Raw genomic sequence first — 27,894 nt, forward strand, 5'->3', positions numbered from 1 at the left:
CTACAAAGACTACCTGCTGGGGGCCCTCCCCGTTGACCATGGCTGGGGGCGGCGGTGATGCCAGGATGGGGAGTTCAGGGCTAAGAAGCTGGCCGGACTCCAGAGGTGGGGTGTGGTCTGCCATGTTTCCCTCATTCACACCACTAAAGAGGTTCTCCTGCAACAAGTGATACACAACACAGAATACATCAAATGCGTGAAAACACTTGGATAAATCAGCATCATGAGCAGCATCATGAGAGAGGATGTCCAAAAATGACAAAGAAAATGGAGACTATGTTCACACTTGTGGTTTGGTACTTTGGTCCGGACCAAAACTGTAAAAAAAACAAACACTGACATTTATGTGATGTGCATTCGATCACTGATTTTTACCTACCAGTATATGGCAAAATTTGCGAGACATTGATACGTACATAAAAATGTCTATTTTTGACAAATTACTTTTGCATGTCATTCAAAGGGACACTGTAGGAGAGAGGAATAATGGTGTCGCTTCTTCTTATTGTTCTTTTTATGTCACAAACAAGACGGAGCCTGTGGGCGCTTTGACATGGGGGAGTGGCCCACAGTAGCACCCGCTGCTCATTAAGATGAGCAATATTGCAATATGTCAGGTGGTGCAGGGTCGTCAAACGGCGGTTGCGTACGTACAGATGTTGCAGCGGGCATCCCTCATGACTGAGGGCCCTCGTCTGTGTGGTAACAGCCGAGTTTTTCCAACAGGCAACGCTGCAGTTCACAATGCTCACTTGACCAAGGACTTCTTCAGGGAGAATAACATCACTCTTTTGGACCATCCTGCATGTTCCCCTCATTTAAATAAATTAATCCCATAGAGAACATTTGGGGATGGATGGCAAGGGAAGTTTATAAAAATAGCCATGAGTTCCAGACAGTTGGTGCCCTTGGTGAAGCCATCTTCACTACTTGGAACAATGTTCCAACTGGCCTCCTGGAACACTTGCATCAAGAAAGCCCAAAGCAATTTTTGAAGTGATTAACAAGAACGGTGGAGCTACTCATTACTGAGTCCTACTGAGAACATTTTTTGTTCTGGTTTGGAGAGTTTTTTGTTCTTTTTCGAGCGATGGTCTTAAACTTTTGATCTGCTGATAAACAGCCTATTTCTGCTTAATTGTTGTTTTAAATAAATTACTTTTTCAAAATGCTTTTTGTCTCACTCCCCCTTCTTGTTTTTGCATATTGTAACTCTACTTAAAACCTCATTAAATGTGCAAAATGCAAATTCTAGCAATTTTTCAAATGGTCTTAAGATTTTGATCAGAAGTGTATATATAAATAAAACTTGGCAATTTGAATTTATGTATTCTTTTTGCCCGTTTAATTTGATGTTGTTCATGTCATAGTTTTACCCAATACATAATAAATAAGATAAATCAGATCGCTATAATGTACGTATGGTTTACTGACATGTGGAAAATCTTTCCCTAGCTAGTTCGATGCTGATGCTAGCACTTCTAATGCTATTTGCAGCCACTCAACTTCACATTGACAGCCCAAATAGCAGCTCGTAACCCAAATTTTAGCTTGCAGTTCAAAGCAAAAGTCAGCGGAGAGACAACTCACATCTAAAAAAAACATTTGTTAGTTGGGACACTCGTATGCCAAGGTACCACTGTATATGACAATAAAACAATACCTGCATTGCTCCAGTCTCTGGCAGGCGATGTAATGCGTGAAAACTCAAATCACAGCGACAGGAGATACAAATAACTTTGGTCTTGTTGCAAGAGCCATCTGCCAGGGCTTTGAAGCTAAATTTACCAATCAAAATACCCTTTTGTTTCTCCATTTCTGCTCTATAATTCTTCCTGCTTGTGGCTAGTGCTTCAATCAAACTACAGTGAGGGCTGGGGGTCAAACAAGACGTGCGCAAGTTATTCACGCGTCAAAAAAAAAAATAGTGCAGTTAAAAGGATGCTTTTGTTAACGCGTTAACTTTGACAGCCCTAATATATACACACACACACACACACACACACACACACATCACGTTTTTTGTTCAAATCCGATCTTCTATGTGGTCGTTCATATTGCCAAAAAATGCAACTTGTGATGTTGTGAACGCAAAGCATCCAGGAAGAGACGTGCATGCGCAAAAGCACAACGTCACACGCATTTCCATGTGTTTACGGAAGTACAAATGTCTGTATGTCTACATACGAATGAGGCTTGAGTTGGATTTTTTTTTTTTTTTTTTTAAATATCGGAATTGTGCTGTTTAGACTGACATAAAAGAAAAAAAAAATCAGATACAGATCACATATGAGCAAAAAAAAATCAGAATTGACCTGCAGTGTGAACATAACTTGACATGAACCAATGAGTGAACATTACTGTTAACAGCCATAATAAGGCACTCTGGGCTTGTGAAGAATTCAATGGATTCAGTGATGTGGAATGAGATTGGGAGCTTGGTGAACTTGCTTAGCAGTAAGTTGCCTGTTGAACTTGCCAACTTGTTATGTTAATTTAGCCTATTTGGTCTCTCAGGCATGTTCTTCATGCTATCAATGTTTTAACAAGCCGGACACCTATTCAGCCTGTTGTTCTGTGTGCCTGTCCAAATTAAATGTCTGTTCTTGATCTTGAATTTTCTATCCATCCATTTTCTATACCTTATTAGGGTCACGGGTAAGCTGGAGCCTGTCCCAGCTGACTTTGTGCGAGAGGCAGGGTACACCCTGGACTGGTTGCCAGTATTCAAAAAGTCATACTCACATTCACGCCTATGAACAATTTAGAGTCTCCAATTAACCTGACATACATATTTTTGGAATGTGGGAGAAAGCCAAAGTACCCGGAGAAAAACCATGCACGCACAGAGAGAACAAGCAAACACCACAGAGAGATGTTCCAACGCAGATAGCAACCTGGATCTCCTGACTGTGGCCTAACCACTAAGCCACCCCATCCTTAATTTTGTAAAATAAATTTCTACATAAATGCGTCATACATGTTTTTTCCTCTTCGTTACGCAGTTAAGTATTTTGGTTTGTGTTGGTCAAAATTTATTTGCGGCAGCCCGCCACTATTTTTTTTTAAGTATGTAAACATTGGGAAAATTGTTTCCAAAGACAAAAAAATTGGGCTGCGTTCTTACTAGATACATATTGCAAGGAGGATGAGCATATATCGTACAAACTTTGTGGGAAAAATAGCAACAAAGAAATGCAGAATGAAAACAACCTGTACAGGTTTTATACAAACTACAAACACCAGTGTGCCTCAGCAAGCTCAGATAACGTGAAATGTTCAAAATGAAAAAAAACACCAGCAAAACGGCAGAGAAAGAGAGATGTATCATGTGTCCTTGAACCTAATTACAGTCCAGCGCCTGTGCTCCTAAAACCTTGCAGTGATCTGGCTTATCTGTTAGCTTTGGCCCCGCCCTGCCTTAAGCTGAGACAACACAGTCCGTTTACAAATGTGATGGTCAATGAACTGGCTCTGACGGGAAGGTCCATGTGAGCTCGGCCACCCGGGGATTGGTGGATAGCCGAAATGTTCAAGGTGGTATCTGAAAGCCATACATTCAAAGACGGAGGCCACTATCCAGCTGCAATGTCCACATCTTCACGTGCCTGATGCTGCAGCGTGCACGCCAACAACTAGGAATTCTATGCACACTATTTGAGCAATTATCCATTTACTACATTTGCAAAATTAGGGTGGAAACAGGCCGTGCGTGTGCAATAAAATCACTCCTAAGCAAAATAACACTAGGAAATGAACATGTGCTTGACTGGGCATCATGTTTGAGTGCAGCAGCGCCTGTCTTTCAGGTGCAAGACAGAGCATCGAGAAAGCTTAAATAAGAGGCATTCACAGTACATCCACACGATGAAGCGTTGCCTTGAATAGAACATGAAAGCAGACTATTTGCTACGTTAGCTGGCTTAGCTTTGCAGCCAGGCTAGTGTTTACTCCAGCTACAGGTGTCATATACTGTAATAATAAAAATTATTAAAATTAGCGGACTGCTGTACAGTGCGGCGCCTTTAGCAGGTGGATCAAACCCATCTGAAGATGTCACTGATGTCACTGAACATTTCCCCACGGTGTGTTTTGAAATGATTGATGACGGAAGTGTGTGTCATGTCAAAACAAGCAGCTAATGTTACTCACTCAAGGCAGCCCGGACGACACCGATGAACACCAGCGTGTTTCCTCTTCACTCCCCTCCTTGAAATCTTCAGCCGTCCACAGGTCAGCTCCTTTTTGTGCAGCCCTGAGAAGAACAACAACAGCAACTCCGCTAGCTTCTCCGACCAACACAAAACAAACGAGCTATCATGCTAACTAACGCTAGCGCCCTGACGCTACCTTGCTAACAGTTAGCCGGACCAAGATGTGCTTTTATGTTTTGGGTTTCTCTGCTGATCTCCCGTCAAGCGTGCCTCCAAACTGTACTGCTGCTGGAAAAACGCGCCAATGCTCACCTAATGGTCAGCTTTATCGAGATAACTTAGCTTCCAAGCCTCCTGGTCCTTCTTGCTTAAAAAGAAGGAATTTCGCCATCGCTTTACAGGCAGACTTTGCGCATGCGCACGAGGGCAAATCAAGGCGAAGCTTAAATTGATCAAGAAAGCGCGTTTGTCAATTGACGTGATAATACATTGAAATAACATTAGTAGTATTAATACCCACTACACTTGGTAATCAAAACATATTGAAGGACATTTCCGCCGTACCTTTTATTTAGGAGGATCTTATTGTTGACGTGTCATAAAAGAAAAAAAACTGTGACGCACCCGGGAATCCCAGCCAGTATCACTGAAACTAAAGTGGCTTATGAATAAACTTCAGTATGGTGCACATTCATAGGTATGCCCTCGTCATTGTCAGTTTCTGTTCCTCTTTACATTTAAATGATAGCAACATTTGAAATATTGACTCGTTTTATTTACTGAAAAGCCCTTCAAAATGGTGGCAAATGACCACAAACATGCCGTTCTCTTTTCTGTGCCTTTTCAAGATTTAAAAAAGAGGCAGCTAATTCCTGCATGTAATGGGACACACCTAATCTAGAGAGCCCTCTATTAAAACACCCCCAAAAAGCTCCAACAAGGTTTTATGGTTTTCTGTCCAGAATGTAGTAACAGGTATGTTCATGATACCATGTAATACTTACAGTATTTTGCTCATTTGAAGCATTAGCGCAACTCCCTTCCTGGGTGCATTGATTTCACATAGCAACATAGAAAGGAACGCTACACCTAGCGTTAACTTTTCAAACCTCAAAAACACAAACACAGCAGCAGTGGCAGCAGCTCCAATATGTAGCGTTACTTTTCACGAGTGGCCTGAGGCATTGTGAGTGAGTGTGTGGTGAAGCTAGTCACTAGCCGGCTAGTAGCTAGCCAGTGTGGTGTGGCAAGGTGTCACTACGCCAGTAACGTAGTTCTTGGGCGTAACAATGTTTATAACAATAATAATAATAATAATGGTGCTGTAGGTCACAATATGTAAATGGAGTGTTTTTGGTGGTTTTTGCTGGATTTTTCAGAAGGCTTTTTAGGCAGAATATGTGCGTCCCATTACATGCATTCTTAGCTGCCTCTTTTTTTACTTGTTTTTATATCTTTAGAATGCACAGAAAAGAGAAAGACATGCGTGTTCATGTCTCAAATAGGGATTGTAGATGATGGGCAAAATTTCCCCAAAAAAGTCACTTTTCCTTTAAAATCCGCATCATATACAGTATTTTGTATTTATTTGTTCATTATACAGTGTTTCTCTGTCTTTCCCTTATTTACATGATGTATTCTTTTCATTAATGACTAAGTTATATGCAAACTCAGGTTACAAACTCTACTGTTACACATTTCTAATTCTTTACGTTCCCAAGTAGACAAGCATGTAAGATCATAGGAAGAGAACAAACTATGAGTAATTGATGAGACATGGAGAAGGGGTAGAACTAAATTCCGCTTCGACATGTGATGCGCTTCAATGTAACTTTGCTGAGCATGTTCTCAATAACCTAAACCATCAACATTCCTGTTACCATGTACTGAATTACTATTACTATTATTATTATTATTATTATTATCATCACTATGAATAATAATAACAGTTATGTACTGTATATACACAATATACACCAAAATAGTAGAAATTTATTGACTGATATTGTTTTTATATGTAAAAAGCAGAAAATGTAGCCCTGTTATGGGGCTCATCTTGAGACCATCTTGAGTTTGTAGCGGCCTCTGCTGGAGCTTATTAAGAAATACATGTCAAAGCAGCACTTCAAAACCAAGGTGCAGTTCAAGAGTACAATGTATTAGGGAAGTTTTGATGACAGTTTAAATTGCGATTATAGAGGTACAGTATGTGTTTATGTGTGACTATAGGTAGATACCTTATTTATCTCCAAGAGAAATTCACGCTTCCAGCATCTCAGCAAAAGTGTCCTAATAAACGTAATCACTTGAAAATATAAAACAAACAAAGCAAAATAGGAGAGTTAAGAAAAATAAGAAAATAGAAACAGTCGTTTTTGTTTTGAGTAAAGTGACCTTGACGATATTTGTTTTGTCCAGTCTGTGGTTATAAAATTGATTCAAATAGGTGCAACTATAGACGGGTTCAAAGGGTGAACAAGTACTGCCTGTAATCTCGTGATGTCTTTTAACGCACCGTCACTTGGAAGCAGGAAGTAGAAGTATACTCACTGCCTCTATGCACCAGTGCTAACCAAGCTAACAGTGGATGTGAGATGCTAACATGTCATCATAGTAAGTCCGGCTTTGACCGATAATTTACTGCCCGTGGCCCACCTGGATACGACGTCGCTGACGAAATCAAAATACTATCTTGTGTCACAGCAAGGTAACGTGTGAACAACCGGCGACATCACTTCATGCTATTTATCATACAAACACTTCGGTTTGCTTTTAGCTTAGCACTTGAAGCTAATCGGCAATGGGATGGCTGTAAATCCTAAATTCTGGGAAAGTGCATCATTACTGGAGTCAAGTGGCGCATGTAGTGTAAAAACGAAAGAATTAAACTTGTATGACTTTCTGAGGAACCTGATGAAATCACCCAAGTTTTTACCTGATTATCAGTGACGTATTACAAGTTAATACGTTTTGTTACAGGAGTGTTTTATTCCCCCAAAGTAAACTATTAAACAGACACAAAGTTTAACGTTTCTCAGTACATGTTTGTGAATCTCAATTTGACATGTGTTTGCCATTTGTAGGTCTTTCGTGCGTAAGGATTATTGATAAAACTCTATTGAAAACCTACAGTGCAATCAAGATTTAGCAGAAATTCATTAATTGATTCGTTTATTTTTGTGCCTTGCATGAAGGCGGACAGCATAATCTGTACATAATTGCACGTTACATTTTCAGATCAATACCTTCATCATTGGAAAGGAGCAGTAAGAAGAAAACAATTCTTACATTTGCCTGCCCACTACTTGAACAAACAAACAATAAAAGACAAGATGGTCCGGCATCGCATACAGTTAACGTTCAATAAGCCTACACTATCAACACCAAAACAAAACCAAAAAAATACAATAATAATAATAATAATACATACAAATAAACTTTTACAAGGTCATAAACATCCAGTTTAAATTTCAAGTACGTATTGAGCTTTTTCTGCATTTATATCTTTTTTTAAATCTATGAGTATCTGTACAACCTTTTAAATCTTGTGATTGGGAATTCCACGTTTTTACAAGAACAACAGAAATACACATCTGTTTCAAAGTAGTCCGGACAACTTGAAATGAACATATTGTCTGTATTCTGAGTGTGTTTTTTTGTTGTTTTTTTTTACCCCCAGAGAACGAGTGGCATGCTGGACATTGGGAAGTGGCCAGTGTTTGCTCTCCTCCCCCCTGAGGAACTTGGGCTCATCCGGCAGGCTTGTGTTTTCGGAAGCGGTGCGAACGAAGCCCTCTATGTCACGGTTAACGACGAGGTAACGATCACTGAGTCATCTCAAGCTGGAAAATGCAGGAAGTCTTGATCCAGGCAGCATGCGCGGGGATAAGCAGATAGGATGGCGCTATCTTTAGCCATATAGGCCTAATTCCAGAGCAAGCTCCATTTTTATCCTGGGTCAGGGTAGAGTGAACGCCTCGCCTCGGTCACTTGTTTGTTGGAACACACAGTATTGTTTTCACTTGATTGTTGCTTGTTGCGTGGTTAAATGACTGACTGTCTTCATCTTATCTCCTGTATAATGCCATGCTTTCTTTTTTTTTTTTTAATCTTTGCAGGTCTTTGGCCTCGGCACCAATTGCAGCAGCTGTTTAGGCCTGGGAGACCTGCAAAGCACCATCGAGCCGCGCAGGATTGATGTCCTCTGTGGGAAGAAGATTGTGTCCCTAAGCTATGGAACTGGACCGCATGTGGTTGTCGCTACCTCGGGTAAAATATGATAAATGCTAGGCGTGCATGAGAATTCTCATGCCAATATGAGGGAATTGTGACGTAATGCGCCGTGTCTCCAAGGAGCACTGTTGTGTACTTTATCCACTTTTTCTAGATACACTGTAGCTCTTGTCCAACGTAATAGATGCCATATATCAAATACAGTAACGTAACACGAAGGAGTGGGACAGGAGAGCACAAACGCTGGTAACACTAGCATAGCTATGCGATGCTGCAGACATTACACATTATATTGCACTCACATGTCAACAGCAACATAATGCTGTGTTAGCATAGTAGCTGATGAAAAACTAAATGATCAGCTCCCACGTCTGTAGCTGACCAACAAATAGTTGGCGGGGCTCCATTTTAAGATGTGTAGCGAAGCCTGCCTTTGTGCAGCGCTGTCCTCTGTCAAGTGGTAGGCATAGTAGACTTACATTTATTAGATATTCATGAGTAAACCATAATATAGTAGGATGACAGTACTGTGTAACAAAAGTATGTGGTTGTTATGGGAGTCAAATGAAACCAAATCTGTCCCAAGGATAAAAAGTGTGGGCACCTCATAATACACCTCATTTCATAAAATGATGGATTATCTTCATTTGGACCATATACATTTGTAAGGTTTATCTTTTGTGTTACTACTTCCCCTGATACAATAATGTACCTCCCAAGTGTATCTTGGATAGTATTCGTCACCCTAAATGGCACAGATCTATGAATAAGTGTTAGAACCCCCCTTGTATGTGTTTTTAGATGGGGCGTGGTGCACCTGGCCTGGCCATCTCTTGATTACACATTGTATTTCTGAGGCCAGCAGGTGTGTTTCCTGTCAAAAGACTACCTTACATTTGAGATACTTTATCCTATTCAGTACTTGTTTTAGTTTGGACAGTTTCCATGTCCCCCTGACATTCCAACTTGACACTATGACCACATTGTTTTGTTTTGTTCTCTTAAGTGTACTGTTTGGGCCCTGAGTAACCATTTGGAATGTTAATAATGGTAGTGAGGATAAGCGGCATGGATGGATGGATGGTTCACAAAAATAAAAAACAGCATAAATAAGAAAAAATATACAAAACCAAAAGACAGGTGCAAGTACAAAAATTGTCCGCCTCTCTCCACTCCCATAGGAACATAAACGCAACTTAAACCAGCATTTCTCCATCTAAAATGCTTCTCTTCCCCTTTGGTTTACCCCTGCACGAGTGTTATCTTGACGTTCCATAATTAGTACAATAAAGATTCAAGCGTTTTATTGTCATATGCACAGTAAAACAGGTAGTTCTGCTATGCATTTAATTTGCGATGAAAATTCTTGTTCTGTTCATTCTCCCAGAAAAAGAAAGAAAGAAAAACACAAGAAAATGAATAAGAACATCAGAAACATAAATACCAATAAAGTAAGCAACAACAACAGAAGAGACATTAATACAAATAAATAAATCAATAAATAATAAAGTGCTTTGAGTGTGTGCCTGTGTTGCGTGCGGCGTGTGTGAGTGCTTCTTTGAGAAGTCTGATGACCTGTGGGTAAAAGCTGTTAAAAGCGTCAGTGAAGTAACATTAATTGACACCAGGTATCAAATTGCTAGGAGGCATTTTGTTCACTGATATAGCAACAAAAAATAGCTGTTATAGCATTATGTTACGGTTTGTGTATTGACACAAGAATGTCAGGTGACCTAGCATCATATAATTCATGTTGTGTGTCACTTTCGTATCAAACAAGTCAGTTTTGTTTGTATCAGAGGTTTGAAAGACATGCATTTTAAGCATCATAATTGTCCTAAGAATTGTCATACTCTTTGATGAATATGCATACAGTGATGTACAGTCATGTGATGCTTATTTTTAACAATACATGGTCAAACAAAAGCCAAATTCGATCGAACAATCATGTCCATGAGGAAAGGAGGGTTCCTTCACGGTGCCATGAAAAGACGCAAGTTCAAAAGCAAAAAGCCTCTTCTCTGAAAAGTGGAGCAAACAAGGGAGGATAGATTTCATAGATAGATCTTTGATACATTAAAACAATAAAGCTACCATTTATTGACGTGTCCTTAATGAAGCGTTCTGCTTGATAGATGGAGAAGTGTACGCATGGGGCCACAATGGCTACAGTCAGCTGGGCAACGGGACCACCATCCACGGGCTGACCCCCGCCCTGGTCTCCACCAACCTCCTGAACAAGAGGGTGACCGAGGTGGCCTGCGGCTCCCACCACACCATCGCCCTCACAACAGAAGGAGAAGTAACGCGGCTTCCCATCTCCTCCCTCCTCTCCGTTGTCACATGTTTGACCTGCGAACGTGTCATCCCGGCCTTCAGGTCTATGCATGGGGCTACAACAACTCAGGCCAGGTGGGATCGGGGTCCACTGCCAACCAGCCGACACCCCGCCGGGTGAGCTTCTGCCTGCAAAACAAAGTGGTGGTCAACATCGCCTGTGGTCAGCTTTGCTCCATGGCTGTGCTGGACACTGGGGAGGTAACGCTTGTTTAGCTCACTACTGTGTTCCTCACCTGAAAGCCATACTGAAGATCTGCTTTCTGTCGCAGATTTACGGTTGGGGCTACAACTGTAATGGACAGTTGGGCTTGGGCAACACTGGGAACCAGCAGACTCCCTGCAGGATTGCAGCTCTCCAGGGTGTCAGCATAGTCCAGGTATGTCTGTATAGATTGAGAGGGGGCAACTGGACTCTTCTTTTTTGTTTAATCTAAAAGGCTCCTTCAATTCCAGATTTTGAAGTGGGGAGTTGCTTTATTTATGACCCTGGTGGGTGGTCACAATAGGGTTGTTGTTGTGGTTTCCTGGGCGTGGCTTGGGAAGACCATCCTTCATACCAATAGGTCAGGGGTGTCCAACCTTTTTGCATGAATGGCCACAATATATATACACTGCTCAAAAAAATTAGAGGAACACTTTGAAAACACATCAGATCTAAACTGGGGGAAAAATGACCTTGAATATCTTTCCTGATAATAAGTGGGTGATGTATTAGTAACAAAATGATGCCACATAATTTGATAGAAATGAAAATGATCACCCTATAGAGGGGGGAAATCAAAGACACCCCAAAAATGAAAGTGAAAAAATGATGCAGCACACTGGTCCATTTGACTAAAATGTCATTGTAGCAACTCAAAATGATTCTCAGTAGTTTGTGTGGCCCCCACGTGCTTGTACACATGCCTGACAACGTCGGGGCATGCTCCTAATGAGACTACGGATGGTGTGCTGGGGGATCTACTTCTTCTATATACTGTGTGTGTGTGTGTGTGTGTGTGTGTGTGTGTGTGTGTGTGTGTGTATATATATATATATATATATATATATATATATATATATATGCAGCCCAGCTTTCTGATACAGGTGAAAAAATGTTCAACTCTATGCTACTAAAATGATTTCTCGTGGAATGAGACAATCTTTGGGGGAGAGATTTTGGTGACAATAGGTGACGGTGCAAACCTCCTCCTCTGTTTAGTGTAGCACGTAAGAGCGCCACAGTTGTTAACCACATCAACGAAAACTCACACCACTGCCTCCACACCCAGGTCGCTTGCGGATATGCTCACACGCTGGCGCTCACGGACGAGGGCTTTGTTTTTGCCTGGGGAGCCAACTCTTACGGGCAGTTGGGGACAGGCAATAAGAGCAATGTATCTCTACCCACCATGATAAACACCGACAAAGAGAGGTTCGTGTTCCCACTCAAACCCCGTCGCCTTCTGCAGCGTGTTGATATTGTCTGTCCTCTCCTGTTCCTGCAGGATCATCGAGGTGGCGGCGTGTCACACAAGCCACACATCCGCCGCCAAGACACAGAGCGGGCAGGTTCTGATGTGGGGTCAGTGTCGAGGTCAGTCGGTCACCAACCCCCACCTCACGCATTTCAGCTGTACTGACGACGTCTTCGCTTGCTTTGCCACGCCGGCCGTCACGTGGCACCTCCTCACCGTAGGTAAGCGTGCCATGGGGGCGGGGTAAAAAGGAAAGTGCCACACAGAAGTGTCACCGTCATAGTGGAAAATTAGATGGAATAGAAGCGTTCTTGATATGCTTGAATTGACGGCTATGCACGGTTATCTGCACCAATACCTCACCCCTATACAAAATGTTCTGCGAATTACCAGACCATCAATACTATTTGGCTTGATAACGGTTCGAATAGCATCACTGCTGTCGCCATGCCAATCTCAGATCAGTCATTTTAGTCAGACCTTCTAATACAAAAAATTTGTGTTAATATACACATTACGTTTATTATAACGTCAGTGGGCCTGCCAGGACACCTTGTTTGCGTCAGTGCGCGCCTCATTACCACAGTTCAGAGTTGTGCAGGACATGGCCATACCTTTTTTGGTCCTTTAGCAATACTGCATTCTGGTCCAAATTTTAAGAGCAGTTGAAAAATGGCTATAATTTACACATTGAAGTGTTGGATCTTAAGGAGGTTCTAAGTCGAGCTTCATAATGCAAAATGCAACAGAAAAGTGGTAGATCCAAAAAAAATCTCAATGGCCCTTAACCTGAGGATCCCATTGGGGCCGCCAAGACACGGGACCATTCTCGGCCCAAATGAAGGTTGTTACTGGTGACGAGTGCAGTGCAAGAGGAGGCTTTTAAGAACAAAAAAGGTCTTCAAAGGACTAATGTCCTTCAATGCCATAAAATTGGGCCTTTGGAAATTGCAGGAGACCACCAACCGTGGGACATTGAAAGGTGGAAGAAAGTTTTATTCTCCCTTGACGTCCTTGATGGCTTCCAACATTACTGGCATGGCAAAAAGATCCCACCTGAGATGTTTTCAACATGGCACAGTGGAGGGGGCGCCATCATGATCCTTCAATGGAACATTGGAGCTGCAAGTTGTGCAGGGGCGTCAAACGGCAGCCAGCTATGTGGAGATGTTCCAGAGGGCATACCTCATGACTGATGCCGCACTTCACAAAGGACTTCTTCCAGAGGAATATACGCACTCCTTTGGACCGTCGTGCATGTTCCCCTCATCTAAATCCAATGGAGAACATTTGTGGATGGATGGCAAATGAAGTTCACAAAAATGGACATCATTTCCAGACAGTGGATACCCTCTGTAAAGCCATCTTCACCACCGGGAGCAACATTCCCACTAGCCTCCTGGAAACACTGGCATCAAGCATACCCAAGCCTATTTTTCACCACATTAACAGGAATGACATTACTACTCATTGCTCACTCCATTTTTCTACATTTTATTTATATTTTAGGGCGGTTTCAGGGTTTTTTGACCTTTGGTCTAAATTGCTTACTCAAAAACATTTTTTGTATAACTCCCATTTCTTCTTTTTCCATTTTGAAGCTTTCTTTAAAATGTCCTTAACATTCAACAGTGAAAATGTACATTCTTGCAACTTTTCAACTCAAAAACAACAATTTTGATTAGGAGTAAAGGGTTAAGTACAGTGTTTCCCATACATTCAGATATTTGTGGTGGCCCACCATGAATAAATATGTCTGGGACTGTGAATGTAGCTTGCCGTTCCGACTCTATACAGTAGATGGCATCGTAGCCCTGCTGCGTAATACACCTCATAAAAAAACCAGGGCCCTCACGTATGAAGCTTACGTACGCACAAAATGGGGCCGAAAAGTTGCGTAAGTCGTTTTCCATGCAAAGTATGTTACCTATAAAAACACAACTTGACGTGAGAGTGTGCGCACCGCTATGACATCTTTGTAGCTGCGTACGCACCTTTTGGAGACATGGCAAAAAGGTGACGCACATTTGAAGTGGTGAAGTGAAATCATGTTAGAAATAAACGTACAATGGTGTAAACCTAAATGGTGTAAACCTAAATGTAAATGTGTGTAAATGTGAATGTGTGTAAACCTTCTCTTTCCTTTTTCACAAATGATTATTTTCTTGTGCTTTGAAATAACATACGTTAGGTCCTCATCAAATAATTATAATATACCTAATATTTTGATGGTGTTAATGTCGTTAAGTTAAATATGTTTTAAATATTTGTGTGGAATTACAGCAATTGATTTCATCCCCGTTTTGAGTCATTGCGTCCATCTTTACATTTAAAACAGATTTTGCTAAACATATTAATCTAAAATGTGGTATCAGTTAGGAAAAATGTAGAAACATGCTCATGTTTTTTACTCTATCTCCCACTGCATCCATAAAAATAACATGTGTCACTTATGCAAATTAGATGATGTCATCTACAAGCCCCACCCCCCACAACCCACCACCACAAATGGATTACAGTCCTGTAGGAGACACTGAAGCACGACAGTATATGCAACTTCAAAATAGTTCACTTGAACTTGTTGTGATGTGGCGCTTGTATAAAAGGTACCAAGCTCCAACTTAAACCATCACAGTAATGCCAGAAAGTCGTTTATTTATTCATTGTTGTGTCGTGCAGACAGGCTCCTTTCTGTGACATTGCGACGAGTTCCTGGAAGCATTTGAAGAAATAAACAGGAAAGTCTGTTTCCTGCTCATACCTTCTGACTGAAGTCATACTCAAGATGCACCAACATGTCACAGGCTTTATTGTCGGTATTCGTTGCTGTATGACTGTTTCCAGGGTTTTAAAAACCTATAATTAAGCCCTTGATTAAGGAGTATTGTTTTTAATACTGGTATCCTTTGTGCTGCAGATAACGATGATTACCTGACGGTAGCCCAGTCTTTGAAGAAAGAGTTTGACAGCCCTGAAATCTCCGACCTGAAGTTCTTAGTGGATGGAAAGTGTATCCATGTTCACAAAGCCCTGCTAAAAATAAGGTACACAACATCAGTGCGTTTGCGGACACTGAAAGTTAGTGAACACACACCACTCGATCAATGAATCAGTCAGGGGTTGGACTTAAGCCCCCCAAAGGCATGCTTGGATGAGTTTTGTAGACATCGGAATAAATAACTGAAAGAGTTGATTCCCGTACATTGGGAGCGTGCAAACGTTTCCAGCGAGGGTTGTATGTGTGAATATATGGGAATTTCTCTTTGAAGTGAATAAAGTGTCTATCTCAAAATTAAAGGATGGAGGCCACTGATTCATTTTGTGCATGGAAGATGCTAAAAGCAATCCAGTGTAGGTCAATACATGCTAGGCTATCTGAACAAATCATCCACATCTTGGCTTTACAGGTGACAAAGCACATTAGTGTCACATCTAATATATATCATTACTAATCAATTCATTTTAGTGTTTAGTGCTTATGGCCAATTTTAAAAATGAGCTGTGGGTTGAAAATGCCCCCCCTGGCCACACTTGGTGTTATAATGCCTTGTGTCCCAATACTTCTGTCCATGTTGTGTGCCATTCTGTTTGGTTTAACATGTAAGACATGTGTCAAACTCCTGCCCTGGAGGGCCGAGACGCTGCAGGTTTTCTCTCCAATCAGTTTCTTCAGCAGGTGATTTAATTGATGAGCTCCTTCCCTCAAACTGAAGGTGTTGATCATTAAAATCACCTGCTTTAGTGACTGGCTGGAAAGAAAACCTGCAGTGTCTCGGCCCTCCATGGCACGAGTTTGACACCCCTGATGTAAGATGTGATGGCTTCAACTGAAATGGACAGCAAACAAAGATCTAAGACAGCCCCAGTGGCTTTTTATCGGCCCGCAGCACATTGCAGAAATAAAATTAACCAAAAAAAGCAAAAATGGGGAAAAAATTAGAGCCAAAAGTCACAATGTAAACCGAACAAAATGCTGATACTGATAACTACTAATAACACAAAGTATCGCCCTACGAAATATCTATATACATCCATCCATCCATTTTCTATACCGCTTCATCCTCATTAGGGTCGCGGGGGCATGCTGGAGCCTATCCCAGCTGACTTCGGGCGACAGGCGGGATACACATACATATACTTGTACATACAGTGGTGTGAAAAAGTGTTTGCCCCCTTCCTGATGTCTTTTTTTTTTTTTTTTTGCATGTTAAATGTTCCAGATCATCAAACAATTTTCAATATTAGTCAATGACAACACAGCTGAACAAAAAAAATGCAGTTTTTAAATTAAAATTTTTATTATTAAGGGAGGAAAAAAAATCCAAACCTGCATGGCCCTGTGTGAAAAACTACTGTAATTGCCCTTGTGTTAAAACATAACTGAGATTAATTGAGATCTATCAGTGTGGAAAAGGGTGTAAAGCCGTTTGTAAAGCTTTGGGACTCCAGCGAACCACAGTGAGAACATTATCCACAAATGGCGAAACACGGAACAGTAGGGAACCTTCCGAGGAGTGGCCAGCCAAACAAAATGACCCGCGTAGCGACGACTCATCCAAGAGATCGCAAAAGACCATTTGCCAATGTATTGAATCGTACCGTTTGTACACTGTATCCATCTATATCCATTTTCTATGCCGCTGATCCTAATTAGGGTCGCGGGGGTATGCTGGAGCCTGACTTTGGGCGAGAGGCGGACCCTGGACTGGTCACTAGCCGGGCACATATAGACAAACAATCATTCATACTCTCGCATTCATACCTATGGACAATTTTTGAGTCATTTTTGGAATGTGGGAGGAAACCGGAGTACCTGGAGAAAACCCACGCACGCAGAAGCGGAGATTCAAACCCAGGTCTTCCGGATCTCCCGACTTTGTGGCCAACATGCTAACCACTTGGCCACCGTGCGGTCCTGTATCCGATCATTTTAAAAATATATTTTTTAATTGTATCTTAACCCATGTATCGAGATGCGTATTGAATCGTTTAACACAAAGAGATTTACATCCCTTATTATTAAGAACGTCTTTCGATCTGTGATTGCGAGTTAACTATGGACAACATGTGATTAATCACGATTAAATATTTTGAATCGATTGACGGCGCTAGATATATTTTAAGAACAGAACAATTTGATATTGTGTACAAATAATAGGATTCGATACAATACGATTCTACGGTTACATTTCTTGATTTAGATGTTAATGTTACATTATAAAATAAAGAAGCCAATTGCATAAAAGTGACATTCTTCCAGTATTTTCACATGTGTAAAAGAGCACATCATATCCCCAAGCATGCTATAAGGCAGGGGTCCCTAACTGCCGGGCAAGAAACTTTCAGGCAAAATTAACATATTTCACACCATCAGTTTTGAATGAAATATCATCTGCAGATAGGTAAAGTGAATTTATATCCTACATACCTGTAATCTTGTCCTGAAGTTCCGATCCATGAGTTTGTTTTCCTTCATTCCTTGCGTTGCCTTTTCGCATTCTCTCGCCTCTTCAATCTTCCCGTGCCATAAGCTTCATTCTTCGTCCTCTGCGTGGGTGATGTAAGTGCGTTGGTGACGTAAGCGATTCCTCAAGTCACAAAAAAATCCTGTTATTTTTTGTAATTGAGGTACTCGATTATTCAAGGAATCGTTGCGCCCAGCGTAATCTTATCTCAAACTCAAAGTCCAGGCTTGTACTGGTGAATGGTGGCTCTGTATCCATTTAGTGCTTTTAATTTGATGTTCCTGTCTTAGTTTTACACAATACATAATAAATTACATGAGTTAGATGGCTATAATGTATGCGCTACTACTGTTTACACCCATCCTCATCTTCAGTCACTGGTCATTTAAGAGACGAACTGTCAAGTGGTTGATAGTCTTGTGATACCTGATCCATTCATCGGCGTCATCCAATCCATTCATCTCACGACTTATGGCTGATTTTTATTCATCCAGGAGGCTTCTACCGAGGTAGCTGTCGCTTGTCAAACCGCATATTCGGTCGCATCGGTTTACCCTTCACCAGTATTTTCTCTTCATATTTTTGGGGGTCTGGAACCGATGACTTGGATATACATTATTTTTAATAAAATTGCTTCAGGTTTTGTACATTTTGGATTACTAACAAATACCAGAGTTTCACTGTGTCAGAGCGGCCCCCGCATCCTTTTGATTTTTCAGTATGCAGACCCCAGTGAGACAACCCTGATCTTAAGAGTTGCTTGTTGTTTGCTATTTAAAAGTGAACAAAGTAGTTTCCCAGCATGAAGTGCTGTGGTTCAGGCCAGCAGCGAAGAAACGCGATCTGCGCGACGGCCTTTCCTGTTGGTGTCAAAGGGGGAAGCGAAGACAGACATATTGTTTCCACTTTTGTCTTTTTATAACTGCGTTCTTGACACCGATGCATGTGCATTCCGACGCCTCGCTCGTTTGCGGCGTCAGTCGGAAGGAGCCAGACTGTCTACGGTGGCGGCGGCCTCACGCACGGATACACAGAGCTTCCAAAACACCTGCAGTGCCAGAGTCACATGTTCTAAGATCTGTTTGAGCTGCATGAAAGAGAAGGAAGTCCCCGTGTTTGTTCAGCCATGAACTGTAAAGACAAGCGCTCACTGGCCACAATATTAGGTACACAACCTAATGACCTTTTATAAAAAGGTTAACCATGCTCAGGTTGGAATGGCACAATGGTCAGACAGGTTTTAATTTAACAATGTACTTATTATTCTTTGCATGTAATAGTATGGTGTCATGTCGGTAAATAAGGAAACCACAATATTACAAAAGGGTGCAGTATGGATGTACTGTATACTACTAATTAACCACAGTATTCATCAAAAGTCAGTCAGTGTTACTGTTCATAAAATCAAGTATATATTTTAATAAAGCAAATAAGTATTTGACCCCTTGCTGATTCTGCAGGTTTTCCCTCTTACAATGAATGCAACGATCTATAATGTGAATCATATGTACATTCTAACAGTGAGAGCCGGATTCTCAAAGACAATTCCAGAAAATCACATGACACCCTTGCCAAACAGCAAATTAATATTTTGTGGAAAAGCCATTATTAGCCAGCACAGATATCAGACGGTTTTGGGCAGGGGTGTTGGCCCACTCCTCCCTGCAGACAGCCTCCAAATTTTTAGGCTTCCGAGGATTGTTGCTTGGCAACCCGATTTTTTTGCTCCCTCCAAAGATTTTCAATTGGTTTTAGGTCTGGAGATTGGCCTTCTGTGCCTCCTCTTCAGCCAATCTTTCATTACTTTGGCAAACCCCCATCCTTGACCCATCTTCAGCTCTTTCACTGAGGGAAGGAGTTGATGGTCCATAATTCCAGCCTTCCCTCAATGCGATGGAATTGTCCCGTCCCCTTGACTGAAAAGCACCCCCAAAGCATGATGTTGCCACCACCATGCGTGACAGTGGGGATGGTGTTCTTTAGGTTGTGCTCTGTGTTCTTGGCTCTCCAAACACAGGGAGTTGACCTTCTTCCAGGCTCCTCTTAGTCATCCAGGTGGTCAATGGCGAACTTCGGGCAGGCCCTTACATGTGCCTTCTTGAGCAAGGGGACCTACATGCATTGCGGGATTTCAATCCACAACATGCTCCGTGAGTACGGAATTGGTGGCATGCTGCTACGTGCCATTCAGTCCTTGTACAACCAGAGCAGGAGTCTCGTTCTCATTGCCAGAAGTAAGTCGAGCCTGTTTCCAGTGTACAGACAGATAAACAGACAGATGTAGCTCAGAACCAGTGTGTGACTGAGGAGTGAATAAATAATGGGTTCACTTGACTGTGACACACTTTGGGTACCTTGTAAAAAGGTGCTATATAAAATCAAACCATATTTATTATTATTAACTTTCACCTTCGCCAAGGCTGCCCTTTGCCACCAATTCTGTTCATAATTTTTATGGACAGAATTTCTAAGCGCAGCCAAGGTGTTTAGGGGCCTCCTGATCCTGCTATTTGTAGACGAAGTGGTCTGGATGGTTTATGCAGCTGAGTGTGAAGCTTCTGGGATGAGACTCAGCACCTCCAAATCCGAGGCCATGGTTCTCAGTCGGAAAAGGGTTGGGAGTGAGGTCTTATATGTAGGTCCTATATGTTGGGTTCTTGTTCACGACTGAGGAAAGGTAAGAGCGTGAGGTGGACAGGCCGATCGACGCAGCATCTTCAGTAATGCGGTCTCTGTACCGGACCGTCATGGTAAAGAGAGAGCTGAGCCGGAAGACAATCTATGTTTCCGCCCTCACCTATGGTCATGAGCTTTGGGTCGTGAACGAAAGAGCCAGATCACGGATACAAGCGGCTGAAATGAGTTTCCTCCGTAAGGTGGCTAGACTCACCCTAAGAGATAGGGTGATGAGCTCGCTCAGAGTGGAGCCGCTGCTTCTTCACATGGAGAGGAGCCAGTTGAGGTGGCTCAGGGATCTCGTCTGGATGCCCCCTGGACGCCTCCATGGTGAGGTGTTCCAGGCATGCCCAGCCGGGAGAAGGCCCTGGGGCAGACCTAGGACACACTGAAGGGATTATATCTTAGGGCTGGCCTGGGAATGCCTTGGTGTCCTCCCGGTGGACCTGGAAGAGGTGGCTGGGGACCAGGAAGTCTGGGCTTCCCTACTGAGATTGCTGTCCCCGCGACCCGGACTTAGATAAGCAGAAGAAGATTAAATGGCAAACAATAACAACCAAGTCTGTTAGCAAGCATTTCTTTTGTAACTGTGGTCCCAGCTGCTCTCATTTCATTAACCAGTTCACCCCTTATGGTTCTGGGATGGCACCGTTTGCATGATCAGAGACACCCCACGAGGCAAGATCTTGCATGGAGGCCCAGACCAAGGTTGGCGGTGGTGTGGTGCTTATTCTATTTCCTGACACCTGCACCGACAGTTGATATTTTTTTCTCCAAGTTGCTTTCCCATTCTTTGTAGTCCATCCCAGCCTTGTCCCTTGAAATAGCTCTTCTCAAATAGCCTTGACAGCTCTTTGGTCTTGCCAATGGTGGAGACATTGGAATCTGGTTGTTTGGGTGTAGGAGTATTTGATGTAAATAGTTAGTTGGGATTGAGGTTTTTTTCTTAAAGACCAACTGGCTTGTGGGAGCCATAATACTTGCTGCTTGGTAGGGGTCAAATACTTATTTTTATCAGTTCATATGATATGATTTTCTGGAACTTTCTTTGAGATTCCAACTCTCACTGTTAAAATGTACATATGATTGAAATTATAGATTGTTTCATTCTTTGTAAGTGAGCAGACCTGCAAAGGCTCAAATACTTATTTCCTCCACTGTACCACATGTATTTGCAATCCTTTCTTTGGTAACAAAATTCACTTTAAATTTGATCAGTATTTTTTTCTATATGCAGGCATAATGAATTAATTGGAAAGTTGGTCATAATTTTTATGATTCCTCTCTAGATGTGAACATTTTCGTGTGCTGCTAAATGAAACGGATGAGGACACCATCGAAATCCACCAGTTCCCCTTCCTGGTGTACCGAGCCTTTCTGGAGTACCTCTACACCGACTCCATAAACCTGCCACCAGAAGACGCTATTGGTAAAAACTCCAAAGTTCCTTCCTTCGCACCCACCAACATGGAGAACACAATCCTTTAAGGAAAAGTGGACTTTTTTTAAATTTTGCCCATCATCCACATTCCTTATGTGAGACATGAACACATATGTCTTTCTCATTTCAGTGCGTTCTAAAGATTTAAAAACAGATCAACATTAACATTAGATGTAATGCTTATAATGCCACACTACACTGGCTAGCGACTAGCTTCACCACAGACTCAGATGTCTCAGACCACTACCAAAAGGTAAGGCTACATATATTCTAGATGCCGCCTCTGCTGCTGTTCTTATTTCTGAGTTTGGAAACGTTAACGCTAGGTGTTCATTTCTATATTACTATGTGAAATCAATGCACCGAGGAACTTCGAAGTTCTGGTAGTGCTTAGAATGGCCAAAATAGTATTACATGCTATCATGAGTGTACCTGTTACTACATATGCTCACAGCATGATAAAAAAAACACAAAACCTTGTTGGAGCTTTTTGGAGGTGTTTTAATGGCGGTCCTTGTAGGCGGCATAGGTGGATCCCATTACGTGCAGTAAAGAGGAAGACATACAGTATGTGTTCATGTCTCACATAAGGATTGTGGCTGAAGGGCAAAATTTTAAAAAAGTGCACTTTTCCTTTAAACATGGTGTGGTTTTGGTGCTGCTCAGGCCTGCTGGACCTGGCCACTTTCTACCGGGAGAGCAGGCTGAAGAGGCTCTGCCAGGAGACCATCAAGAGGGGAATCTCAGAAGACAACGCCATTACTCTGCTCTCGGCTGCTGTCAAGTACGAGGCTAGGGTAAGCCCAATCACGGGGTAATCTCGTTGCAACCTCGTACGTCCGGTTTCCCTCTCCATCAGGTAGTCGAGGAAATAACTATACGTCCTCTCCTGGAATTCTGTGTTTATACAGTCGTCCCTCGCCACTTCACGCTTTCAATTTCACGGCTTCACTTGATCTCAGTTTTTCAAATTATATAAATAATAAATCATGCTGTTTTGTGGCAGTGTTGCCAACTTGGCGACTTTGTTGTCGCTAAATCTGGCGACGTTCCAAACTGTCTTGGCGACATATTTTCTCAAAAGTGACTAGCAACATGTTTTCTGGTATTTGGTCACTGCTCACTGGTCTTGTAATTTCTAGTCTGCATATACAGTGGTGGTCACTGCCAGTAAAACAACATTCCCGTTTATTATTATTATTGATGTGTTTTTGTGTGTTGTATCAAATGACAGTCTCCCACTGTCAGCTGGTGTAGACACATTCACACATTCACATCGCCTTCACCCTCGTTATTGGCCGCCTGCTCTTCCGATTGGTCAGAATCTGTGGCCATGTTTCTCTGCTGCTCGTCAAGATACGTCTCAAATCTGAATGGTCAACATGGCGGTGGTTCAGAAACTTGCATGTCAAAATAGACACTTAATTTCACTCCCATTTCATAGTTGTTTATTTATGACAGCAATATGACAAAAATGTTTTATTGAGTACTTTTAATTTGCAAAGTGCTTTAAGCAAAATGTGCGTAGTTTTGGCGTAAATGAGGCATTTTCAAGCATAGAAATGGTTAAATGAAGTAAAATAAAAATATAAGGCATTCAGAAGATGCCATTCCATGACATGCTGTGATGATGTGTAGTGTTCTACGCTGGTCACTAGGTGTCAGCAATGTTACATTGATGAGACAATAGCCACTGCAGGAAATACTATAAAAAGGAACATCAACAAGGAACTCTCCCACTGCTAACATGTGTGAGTCTATATCATGTCTTATTTATGTTTTATATGCTATATGTTTTATATTCTATCTTACTATGTCCACTTTATTGTGTAATATGAGTGTAAAAGTTACAAGAGGGCTGGTATTTCATGTCTAGCGGCTCTAAATATGTTAAAACTGTATTTAGGAGGTCGTAAACAGGTTTTCTATGGTGTAACCACAAAAATATTCCATTTATAAATAAGGAATTCTACTTGGTGGAAATTGAGTCATCACTGTCGTGTCTGGAACCAATTAACTAGAGATGGACAGATATGGGGTTTTTTTCAGGACCGATACCGATTATTAGTAGTTAAGGAGACCGATAACCGATATTTGGAGCTGATATTCATTTGCAGTAAAAGTGTAAAAATTGGGGTAAAAATGTTGATCAGTACATTTTGTTGAGATAAATCTCTCCTGAATTTTACGCTCTGTCACACACACATACGCTTCTTACTACACTTCTTACTACAATATTTCCATATCAATATTATCAGCAGCCTTGTTGCAAGGGATTAAACCAACGCATCTCATCTTCAATTTACATTTTCAGACCATAGAACCAGAAAGCTCGCAGCAACATTAGTGGTTGTGAGTTGTAGAGTTTTTCATGTGTCTTTCACACAAAATCACACTATTCCTCACACAAGAGATTCTCCCATTGAGTCTGCGGCGCGTTTATAGCAGGCGAGCTAATGTTATGCTAAAAGCTAGTCAGCCTTCATCTTGGCGTACTTCCCTGCAACAAAGCAAGACTGAATTGAATTTGTTACTCTTTGTCACAATCACATACACAGGCTTCTACAATCACGGACTGTTTCCACATTGACGTTACCAACAGCATTGTTTCAAGTGATTCACAGACATATCAGGAGGTGCTATGAGCTGGCAAAGCTGCCGCTTTTAACGTTCTGCTGCTGACTGTAACATTAGTAGTTGTTGTGAGATGTAGAGCACTGGGATGTTTATTACAATTTCAAGAGCGTTTTCTGCCTGTAGCTTGACATGTGTGTTTGCTCTTAGGACGTTCTCCACATGATACCGATATATGTCAAAATTCCAAATATCGACCCTGATTATCAGCCCAGCCGATTATCGGTCAACCACTACAATTAATCGCGAAAAAAAAGGGATGACTGTAATATGTTTAGAAATACAAATTAAATTTCTTCTGTTGCTTCTTTTTGTCGGAGCTGCTTTTGAGTGCTTTTAAATGGAGGAGGTTCCCATAGCAGCACCCACTGCTCGTTGAGAAGAGCAATACATGTGGTTTTTTTTGTTGTAGTTTTCTTGTAAAATTATATTTTTTGAATGTGCTGCCAGCCCATCAAAAAACAGCCACAGGCCGCAAATGTCTTCCAGGTTGCACTTAGGACACCGCTGCCCTAAAGTCTTTCTTTACTGCATGTGGCATGTATATCTGTCTTGTATATCTTCTGTGTTTCATCTGTCTTTATGTTTGTGAGATGTACAACCACCATGTGAGCTCCGATGGCCGATTTTTTACCTGCCCGAGTTGTGCGTCTTTCTCCTTGAATGGTCAAATTCGTGCAGTGTATCACAGGGCTAAAGACGCTTGACACCTTCTGTAATACATCGGGTGCGAGCGAGATGAAACGTTGACCAAACAGCCTCTTCATTTTTAGGACCTGGAGGACTTCTGCTTCAAATTCTGCGTCAACCACCTGACATCGGTCACGCAGACCCTGGCATTCGCAGAAATGGACCACGACCTGCTCAAGAACTTTATCAGTAAAGCCAGCCGCCACGGGGCCTTCAGAAACTGACCGCTTACCTCTTCCGCAGCTTGGGAGTCAAAGACAGAGCAAAGTAAAGTGAAGCCTGTCGACCACAGAGACGGGCGTTAGCAGGTTGAAGGTCCCTGAGGTGAGCGTTTCTTTTTGGACAACGGTATCAGCCATGTTTCCACTAAGCGCTTCAGTTCAAATCAGGCCGAGGCGGGGTGGGGGTAGCAAAGCGTACCGTGCCAATGAAGTGTGACTGAAAAGTGGGGCATTTCGGCTGGGATATCATATGACTGTAGCGCCAGGTGGAAATGCGCCTTGCAGCCGTGTTCACTCTCTAAACAAACTAGTGCGCTTTGCTGGTGTGAATGCAAACACAGATACTTGCTAAAATAAAATACATCATACTAAAATACAATCATACATCATTTATGTGTGTGTCTAACCCAGGGGTGTCCGCTAAAACGACATTGTTTTTCACCATAATATTACGAGTTTATTGTTGTAAAATTGTGATTTTTTTTTCTTGTTAGAATGCAGTTTTTTCTGACAGAACAAAATTGAGAACCAATGTAATATAAATTATCGCTGACTTTTTTTTTCTAGGCCACTTTTTTTCATAATTTTACATTTTGTTTCAGCTTTCCTCTTATAATATTATGACTCTATTCCCATAATATTAGGACTCTATTTCCGCAACATTTAGATTTTGTTTCCGTAATTGTTTTACTTGGCTCTCACACTATGAATTTTAAAAAACAAAAGGTTTTTTTTTATTATTTCAACTCCATGCTACAAAAATGACATTTTTTTCCCTCATAATCTTACTTTATTCCCCCCCCTATAGATTACAAATTTTTGTTGTTAATATTAGGACTTTGCTATTGTAATGTCATGTAAATTACAGCTGGGTTTTTTTTCCATTTTTTGGTAATTGTTTTTTTTTAGTTTGTTTGTTAAAATATATTTTTATAATGTGCCGCAGGGCAATAAAAAAGCAGCTCCAGGCTGCAAATGGCCCCCGGGTGGCAGTTTGGACACCCCTGATTTAATATCTCACAGAATTCACAACCAAGTCAGATGAAGTCCACCGTGACCTATTTTTTGTTTTTGAAACACTATTGTATGGTGACGTAGATCTTTAAGTGTGCGTGTGGACTTAGCCTAAAGGAGTTAGTCATCATGCGCATAAAAGAGCTGCCGCACTATCCTGCCCCCCCGCCCCCAACACCAAGCTTTTCGTTTTTCTTTCTATTTTACTGGTCAAAGCTGAGTCGTTTCTTTGCCACCTTCTTTCTATGAAGGTGGTGTTTATAGTACAACCAGAGTCAGTGCGTCCTGCTGCATGTTTCCTTCCCGTAGTCACGTTAATGAGCACTTCCTGTATGTGATGTATTGCCGCACATGCCACCCATGTCTCACAGTTATCATTGTATTCTTTACAGCTCTTTTGTGACGTATTTGATTGAATCTCTTCCCTACATGCGACATAGTTACACTTCAAATCCAGCTCACCCTCCACCCCCCCAAAAAATCTACACAAATACCCATTGCACCGTGTCTATGTTAATCTCGTAATCTGTGTGGAAATAAATCAGCTATGTAACACTCAGTCCAAAATAACAATACTACTGTCTGCAGCATCCAGTGTCTTCTGTTTTTAGCACTTCAACATCATGCTGACGTTTTCATATTTTTAATGTGAAAAGGAGGAAATGTAACGCGGTACTGCTCCAATTTCACAGCAACACCAACAAATAAACACAGTTCAGGACTGTCAAATAGGAGGCCATGCTTTTATTTATGCCTTGAAATATACATGCACTTCATGGACTGAAAAGTCCTGCGGGAAGTGAAAATTGCCTCTTTTACACAGACTGAGAGCTGGCATTTTTCCCTGTGCCACCGTTATTTAGGAATAATGGCAACATAGATATAGGGACAAAGACTCCGCAATTTGGCACATAAAGGAAAATGTTATGAGATTAAGTCTCTTTCCATTGCTGCTGCTGTTTTTTTTCCCCACATTTCATAATTTAACTTTTTCGCAACATAAATTGCAACTAAATTTTTTGTTTTGTTTTCACAATACGACAACTTTAGAAAGGGACATATTTTTTTCTGTTGTTGTTAATTGTTGTTGTTGTTTTTTTTAATAATTATGTTTTTTTGTCATCTTTATTCACGTAAAAAGGACCACTTTTTCTTTGCAATATTGTGACTTCATTCTCATAATATGTCAACTTTATTCTCTCACAATTAGGGCTGTTTTTTTTGTTGTTTTTTTTTTTTTGCTGTTTCATGTTTTATCTATTCCTGTAAAATATAAGTTGTTGTTTTTTTGTGTAATATTCAGACTTTAACCTCATTATTTTTTCCTTTATTCCTGTAAAATTTAGTTTTTTTTGTTTAATTTTCCCAATATTCCAACATTTACATGTTCTTTTCCTTGAAATGTTATGACTTTATTCCCACAATATTTTGACTTTATTCTCATAATTTAACTTTCCAAAAGTTGCAACTTTGTTTTTGTTTTGTTTCTCATAATGTGACAGCTTTAGAAAATAAAATTTTTCCTCAGTATTTCAACTTTAATTCATTTTATTTTTAATTCAAATCATT

At 41.3% G+C, this 27,894-nt stretch overlaps 2 protein-coding genes across 8 annotated transcripts in view; one reads left to right on the forward strand and one right to left on the reverse strand.

Moving 5' to 3' along the window:
* The window catches only part of fndc3a (fibronectin type III domain containing 3A), a 77,405-nt gene extending 72,816 nt beyond the window's left edge, over positions 1–4,589 (reverse strand). Inside the window, exons 1-3 of one of the 3 annotated variants that reach the window (XM_054794630.1) lie at positions 4,467–4,582; positions 4,153–4,255; positions 14–157 (exon numbers count right to left, since the gene is read on the reverse strand). Coding sequence is in view for 2 of the 3 variants with exons in the window: in XM_054794631.1 (XP_054650606.1) it covers positions 14–124 (111 nt within the window). In the remaining variant the exon portion in view is untranslated. Of the gene's footprint in view, positions 1–13; positions 158–4,152 lie in introns of all 3 variants that reach the window. The other 2 variants (XM_054794631.1, XM_054794632.1) reach the window with 2 other exon arrangements.
* On the forward strand, positions 4,092–27,860 carry rcbtb2 (regulator of chromosome condensation (RCC1) and BTB (POZ) domain containing protein 2). 5 transcript variants are annotated; one of them, XM_054794635.1, is made up of 12 exons: positions 4,092–4,233; positions 7,834–7,971; positions 8,273–8,423; positions 10,523–10,689; positions 10,767–10,925; positions 10,997–11,104; positions 11,999–12,141; positions 12,215–12,405; positions 15,102–15,228; positions 21,615–21,754; positions 22,433–22,563; positions 25,174–27,860. In XM_054794635.1, exons 2-12 carry the CDS (start codon positions 7,846–7,848, stop codon positions 25,312–25,314), a joined length of 1,584 nt encoding a protein of 527 aa, XP_054650610.1. In that variant the 5' UTR covers positions 4,092–4,233; positions 7,834–7,845; the 3' UTR covers positions 25,315–27,860. The 5 variants fall into 5 exon arrangements, 3 of the variants coding, with proteins under 3 accessions (XP_054650610.1, XP_054650609.1, XP_054650612.1); XM_054794634.1 differs by lacking the exon at positions 4,092–4,233 and adding an exon at positions 6,689–6,861; XR_008573196.1 differs by lacking the exons at positions 4,092–4,233; positions 15,102–15,228; positions 25,174–27,860 and adding an exon at positions 6,689–6,861.
* Positions 27,861–27,894: the final 34 nt, after the last annotated feature.

This window comes from Dunckerocampus dactyliophorus, chromosome 12 (genome assembly GCF_027744805.1).
Source record: "Dunckerocampus dactyliophorus isolate RoL2022-P2 chromosome 12, RoL_Ddac_1.1, whole genome shotgun sequence".
Lineage (NCBI taxonomy): Eukaryota > Metazoa > Chordata > Actinopteri > Syngnathiformes > Syngnathidae > Dunckerocampus > Dunckerocampus dactyliophorus.